Below are 7,197 nucleotides of genomic sequence, written 5' to 3' on the forward strand. Positions count from 1 at the left end.
CCACATTTTGCACGTTTTGTGTTTCTATTTGGGTCTCAACAGCTTCTTAAAACACCTGGTTGGCTGTACAGGAGGCTCCACGTCTGCTTTTCAAAGATGCACAGTTGTATAATTGTGCATCTCTTTGCAGCCATTTTCACAGGCGCACATAAACGTTGAATTGGGGCCGGCGTGGGCGTGACCAGCAGCAACCTATTTGGATTTAAAGTGACAAGAGGCCCTAAAACAGTTCAATCGAAACAGACAGAACTGACCAGACTAAAAATATTTAAGAAAAGAATACAGTTCTTGTACTTGTGGAAAAACTGATTGACTCCAGCAACTGAACTTTGATCTTTGCTTGTGAAGGTATGGAGTTATCCACGCCGGCGGCATCGGTAAGTTCCTGAGCGACTGGATTAGGAACGGTGAGCCTCCTTACGACCTGATTGAATGCGATCCCAACCGATACGGCAAATGGACGGACGTACCTTTCATGTGCGCCAAAGCGAGGGAGTCTTATGGCTTCAACAACGTGGGTAAGTGGAAAACAAAAAGTATTGCACTGTTTAGCTTTGTTGTAGAACTGTGATTAAGGACATAGCTTTTGGGTTTTCCAGTCGGTTACCCCAAAGAGGAGCGGTTTGGTGGCCGGCCAACCTCCAGGACGAGTGGCGTTTATGAGCTGCTGAAGGACAAATGCTCCATGGGTTTTCACGCCGGCTGGGAGCAACCGCACTGGTTCTACAAACCTGGAGATGACACCGGATACAAGTATGGCGTTTCCTTACACCTGCGATTTTCCTGTGACCTGAATACAACAAAACCCTCATCGTTGGGTTATTTGGCTTTTTGTTAACCATTTTCAACAGCTAACACCATTTGTTGTCTTCAGGGAAAATCGTGACATTGTCTAGTCTCTCCAGGAAGTTGTGATGTTGCCATCTCAAGTTTTAATATACTTTCACTTATTCGCAAATTTTGCTTCAACTTGCAATTTTCAGTCATCTGCAAATCTGTTCAGTAATATCATCATCCTCCTTCCGCTTCCTGTCATCCTTTTTTTGCCACTAGTAACATCCGAGTGTTGATCACATAACTCGTGCGATGTGAAAGAAGCGTTTCCATTTAGAAAATTTCAAAAACTTATTTTCAAAATATCAAGTTGCACAATTTTACGATTAACGGAAACGCAGCTACTGACTTTTTGTGCTCCCTTCAGGCCCAGCTTCAGACGCACCAACTGGTTCGGACCCGTCGGGAGAGAGTGCAGACTGGTGATGGAGAAGGTGGGCGTGATCGACCTCACGCCTTTCGGGAAGTTCATCGTGAAAGGGAAGGACTCGCTCAAGTTGCTCGACCGCCTGTTTGCAAACACCCTGCCGAAGGTAGAGCACGAGAGTAGCCTGTTGCAAAACGTCACCCAGCTGGTGATTCCACTGTCAGACTAATAGTGTGTTTCCCAACGCACCGTCTGTCCCAGGTCGGCCAGACTAACATCAGCCACATGCTGACGCCTGCTGGGAGAGTTTTTGCTGAGGTCACCATCACCCAGCTGACGCCGGGAGAGTTCCTGCTCGTCACAGGCTCAGGGTCTGAACTGCATGACCTCAGGTGAGAAACACCCAGACGAACTGGATAGCAGAAGCTGCTGCTGCGTACTGGGACTGGACGACATGCCTGAAAAACGTTTCATATCAGTCCATATCAATAATTACTATATTTTTGGTTTTAAATATCTAAAATACTGCCGTGATCCTTCCAGTTTTATCTGCAATTTTCTCTCCATCTGTCAGACTCATTTTCTCTTTTCACTCCACGTTGTTTTTTTAAAATTATTCTCAATTTTAAGCAGTTGTGAGGCACGATGGTGAAACTACATAAGTTACTCAACAGGTTGTTGCTAGGTAACCACAGAGTGAGTGAGTTAGTTGATGTCGCCCACCTAGCTTAGCTGACTGTGCGAGGTTGAGTGGTCCAAGCCCTTTTTCTGCCTACATCCCCCAGAATGCTGTGCAGTTCTGGATCTGAGTTCAGTGAAATTGTACTTAGTCACACTTCAGAGAACTTTGTAGCTGCCGGCCATCTTGGTAGGCTGTTGCTAAGGAGTTGCTATGACAACACTAAACAAGCCACAAGCTTAGAACTAGCTCTTGCCTCATCCCTGTCTTACTTATAAACAAGATAAGAACATTGCAACTACTACTCGATTGAGTTGAGTACTCTGCCCACCTCTGTGTAATATTAGCAGAATCAGCTGAGCAAATGTAGTTTTTATCTATAAGTGAAGACGGACATGCAGCCTACTTTTCTGCCAGTCAGTTTCTCTTTTGTTCTTTTAAATGAAGTTTCTTCCTTTGTGAAAGAAAGAAACTATCTAAACAGTCAAACTTGTTTTTGCTGTGAGCAAGAAAAAAAAACCCAGAATCCCTTTTTGCTACCAGGCGGCAGGGGAGGCACAGAAACAGGTAGGGGAAGGAGGATATGCCTGGACCTTTTAACCATCTCCTCTGTTTCGTACTAAACAGTCAAATTCATTTTTGCCGTAAGCATGTGAAAAATACTGTAGCTTTTCCAGCAACTGGTGCAGCAACAAACGGGGGAGGGGTTGTGCAAGTCAAGTAGAATGTGTTGTTGTTGTAAACAAGTGAAAAGAATTGATTTTGTTTTTCAATAAATTTTTTTTTTTGAAAGGTAACACTTTAGAAGCAGAAACTCGTCTCGTGCCCGTCCTCTACTCGGTGTTCGCAGAAACCTTTCAGCTCTCAGCAGCTAAAGCTCAAGCCTTGCCGGATAACTTCTCTCACAGTCTTTTTTCCTAACCGCTGAAATTTAAAACCTCCCAGCAGCTGTCGGTACTACACTCCTCCTTTTGCTCCAGTTGGAAGCTGCAGCCTATTAAGACATTCCTACCCACTCCACTTTCACGACGCAGGGAAACATTAGCGGCTACGCAGCGACCTCCACTGCACGCAGTGGAGGTGCATGGCTCATGGTGCCAGCCTTGTATTCAAAGATCCATATTTTTCCCTGGAAAAAAAAAAGTTTAAATATGCAAAATGTTTTTCTTTGTTTTTTTGAAAAGTTTGTTTTCCTGTTTTTGGTGTGAACTGGGCTCAGGTGGATGGAAGCAGAAGCTGCAGAGGGCAGATACGACGTGGACATCAGGAACGTGACGGATGACATCGGCGTGCTGGGAATTGCGGGACCGAATTCCCGGAAGGTTCTCCAGAAGCTGACAGACGAGGACATGAGCGACGGCGGGTTCAAGTTTCTACACTGCAGGAACATTCAGCTGGCTGGCGTCCCGGTCAGGGCCATCAGGATCTCCTACACCGGTAGGGGACACACTTCATTTTATTCATTCGTTAGAACGAAGTACGGTCAGAGGAATCCACGCTCTACTGTTCCAGAGTTCAGAGCTGCTTCTGGATGTTCTGTGTCTCCATGTGTAGGTGAGCTGGGCTGGGAGCTGTACATGGACCAAAAGAACTTGGCAGCGGTGTACCAGGCCATGATGGCAGCGGGAAAAGACGAGGGCATTGACAATTTCGGCACCTACGCCATGGCCTCGCTCAGACTGGAGAAGGGCTTCAGGGGCTGGGGGGCAGAGGTGCACAAACTGACACAACAGAGGAACGTCACCAAACTCACACTGCAGGGAAAGTTACCATTTCACGACCCCTGCACATTTATATGTATATATATATATATATATATATATTCTACCACATTCCATGCAGTTATTCAGTTTACTGATAGTCTGTGTTGAGAAATACTGATCATTTCCAGATCATTTTGTTATCTTTTCAGTTAAGACTACAAAGTTAAAGTCTTCTCTCAATGGACAAATTGTCATTTCTAAATCTTTGCTGTGTTTCCTGTGTTGCTTTCAATGCCAGAAAATGTGAGATTGTTTTACAAAGTGCTGTATATTGCACATGTTTTGCTCTTTTATGAATAAAAACATTTTGTCTTTTCAGATGAACTGTGACACGAATCCTCTGGAAGCTGGGCTGGACTATTTCATTAAGCTGAACAAGGTAAGTGCGGTCGTTTTAAGTGGGAAAGGCATTTGTATTTAAGCATCTATCTACATGACTTGCGGCAAATCTTTGGTCTGCGAACAGCCGGCCGACTTTATTGGCAAAGCAGCGCTTCAGGAGATCAAAGCCAAAGGCCTGAAGAGGAAACTGTCCTACCTCTCTGTGAGGACGGACGACGTCGACCCGGAAGGCAACGAGACCATCTGGTTCAACGGCAAGGTAAGAAACGATGAGATCACAAACGGCTCGATGTAATATTATGTAATAAAGCCACGATATGTAGTAGTGTAATGAAATCGGGCTTCAAAATGCAATAAGACATGAAAACCGCATGATGTAGTAACTGATAAAAACGTAGCAAAATCCTTGAACCCATTTTGTAATACTTCCTGCCACATTATGTAATAAAGTTATTACATTTTTTGCAGATTATTACAAAATGCAGAAGTAGTGCGTTTTAAGTAACTTGTCCAGTATTCTACTAAAAAACTATGTCATGTTAGAGAGATGAACAAGACTGTGAATAACATTTAAACTATGTATCCATTATGATGGTGAAGATAGGACGACGGCTTTCTGTGTAGACAGAAAAATAAAGAGGAGTACATTTCTGCCAAGAAAAAAGTCTTTGAGTTTGAAAAGTAAGAAAATTGCTAGAATAAAAAAGTCAGACATTTTCAAATTAATTTCAGAAATTTTCAACAAAAACCTTGGAAATTTCTGAGTTTGTAAAGTAAAAAGAAAAATTGCTAGAAAAACACTAGAATTTTGAGATTAATCTCAGAAATTAGCTAGATTCCACAGTGTGTGTGTGTGAGGGGGGAGTTTTTATTATTGCTCATTAATTTTCCTTATTTGAGGTCCAGTAAACTGAACTCCTCTTCCTCCTCAGGTGGTGGGCAACACCACGTCCGGAGCCTACAGCTACAGCAGCCAGCAGAGCCTGGCGTTCGGCTACCTGCCCCTGGAGCTGTGCTCTGTGGGCCAGCAGGTGGAGGTGGAGCTGCTGGGGAAGAAGAACCCCGCCACGGTGATCCAGGAGCCCCTTGTCCTCACCGAGCCCACGCGGACCCGGCTCGCTAAGAAAGGAAAGGCTAAAGCGTAAGCAGCCTTTGACATCAAAGACCGGTTAAAAAAAAAATCCTGCTGTGAATGAAAGACAAGAATGAAGGGAGGAAAAAATAAATAAATACATGTGGTCCACATGTTGAACTGTTTGCAGAGCAGGGGACATTTTAGATAAAAACAAACAAAAAAGAAAAACCTCCTGTGTCCTGACAAGATGAAGGAAACAAATTGTTTGGATGCCATGTGACGTCTTCCACAATGTGTGTGTGTGTGTGTGTGTGTGTGTGTGTGTGTGTGTGTGTGTGTGAGGGAGGAGTAATTACCTTTTTTCTGATTCCATAAAAGGAAGATCAATGTTTACAGGTCAGATGTTCCCGTGTGATAAGAGGAAAAGAGTATGGAAGAAGAAAAGCTGTTTCCACAAATGTAAAAAGGTATATTGTTTTGTAAATCATTTTTTGTGTGACTAATGCAATTAAAATTGTGTAAATAGTACGTCGTCAGTGTCCCGTTCAGTTCTGATTTGTAGTCCTTAAGCTATAAACTATACTGTTTATTAATTACATAGCACATGACCCATATGAAACTTACGATATTTTAGAATATTATTTAAAATAATCATAAAAAATTTAATTTACCAGGCCAAAATGTGCCACTATGGTGTAATTAAATAAATATGTCACAATTTAAATCAAACTGGAAACGTATACATTTAGAAAGTAATTGTATCTATTATAATGTCAGATGCCCAATACTGTAATCTATTAAATACATAAACAGTTATGTATTTTATGAATCGAAGACTTTATGTAAAGCCTTCCATTTATAAGAATGTCTGTTGTCAGTATCTGGTGATAACAGTAATAATACCATTACTAAGATGATAATAACAATAATAATAATAATAATTACTGCAGTAATTATTATTACTGTAATACTACTAATAATAATAATTACTACTACTACTATTATTATTATTATAGTCTAAAATGAAAATAGCAACATCTTGTATCATATTCCTATTCATCATTGCTACAAACTAGACTTCCGCGTACAATGTGACGCTGTTTCTTTTCCGCCTTCTGATTGGCTGCCGCAGCAGCGTTTTTAATTTGCGGAACTGGGATAATGAGCTGTGCGTGTTGACTAAAGAGAGGGTTGTGACTGCTAACGCTGTAGGTATATTTACACACAGTAGTGTTAAACTTTGACAACAACAAAAAAATGGACTCACTTCCTGTTTTTTTGTATTAAAACACTGCTCCGTCTCGCCGGAACGGCTACTTCAGCTTGTTTCCTTCCCCGAAAACGGCCGCAGGAACTTCCTTGTTTACACTTAAAAGCAGCATCGCTGCTGAGCTAAAAATGACGCGGGACGGTAAAAGTCAGGCGGCTTTCTGGTTCCTCGTTGCGGGGCTCCTGTCTGTCTTTACCGGGCTGGTTTCAGCAGTTCGGCCGCCTCACATCGTTTTTATCCTGGCCGATGACTTGGGCTGGTACGATGTGGGCTATCACAGCTCAGAAATCAGGACGCCAAACCTGGACAAACTGTCGGCTCAGGGGGTCCGCCTGGAGAACTACTACGTCCAGCCGGTGTGTACCCCATCCAGGAACCAGCTCATGACCGGGAGGTACCAGGTGAGACCCGAGTACAGGCACGCCAGGACAGTTCTGCCATTTTACACCCAGAAGCGAACAAATCTCAGATATGCACAACAAAACAATTAGTTTATTTATATGGAGCTAGATTAGGGCCATCATGCAATCTGATGCCATTAGACTAAAACCTTCAAAAATGGTTTTTGCTGAATTGTTATTGTTGAACAAATGTCTTTCTTGTGTTTTATTAAAACTAAGAAATTACCAACTAAAAACAGTTGTCCTAATCTAAATATACTTTCAGCAATTAGTTCTACATCAAACAATTTTCTGAATGAAAAATATTTTTTGCTTGACATTTACCAAATAAAACCCTACATTTAAACATGCTGAATTTTTGACCTACTCAAAAGAAAACACTGTATGTTATTGTAAAATACTAGAAAATTCCGCAGAAATTTTGAGGGGCATGCCAAAGTGTGCCCGTCGCTTTTTAATCAAGCCT

General features: G+C 42.3%; 1 protein-coding gene across 1 annotated transcript in view; it reads left to right on the forward strand.

Annotated features, from left to right (window-relative positions):
* Nucleotides 1–5,588, forward strand: part of dmgdh (dimethylglycine dehydrogenase) — a 17,108-nt gene extending 11,520 nt beyond the window's left edge. The window contains exons 8-16 of the mRNA XM_015018450.1: nt 349–518; nt 600–753; nt 1,202–1,367; nt 1,463–1,593; nt 3,100–3,317; nt 3,435–3,592; nt 3,963–4,022; nt 4,110–4,244; nt 4,918–5,588. Coding sequence (XP_014873936.1) covers nt 349–518; nt 600–753; nt 1,202–1,367; nt 1,463–1,593; nt 3,100–3,317; nt 3,435–3,592; nt 3,963–4,022; nt 4,110–4,244; nt 4,918–5,130 — 1,405 coding nt within the window. The 3' untranslated portion in view covers nt 5,131–5,588. The remainder of the gene's footprint in view (nt 1–348; nt 519–599; nt 754–1,201; nt 1,368–1,462; nt 1,594–3,099; nt 3,318–3,434; nt 3,593–3,962; nt 4,023–4,109; nt 4,245–4,917) is intronic.
* Nucleotides 5,589–7,197: the final 1,609 nt, after the last annotated feature.

Source organism: Poecilia latipinna, unplaced genomic scaffold, assembly GCF_001443285.1.
Source record: "Poecilia latipinna isolate Pla-1442-1.1 unplaced genomic scaffold, P_latipinna-1.0 Scaffold2274, whole genome shotgun sequence".
NCBI classification, from domain to species: domain Eukaryota; kingdom Metazoa; phylum Chordata; class Actinopteri; order Cyprinodontiformes; family Poeciliidae; genus Poecilia; species Poecilia latipinna.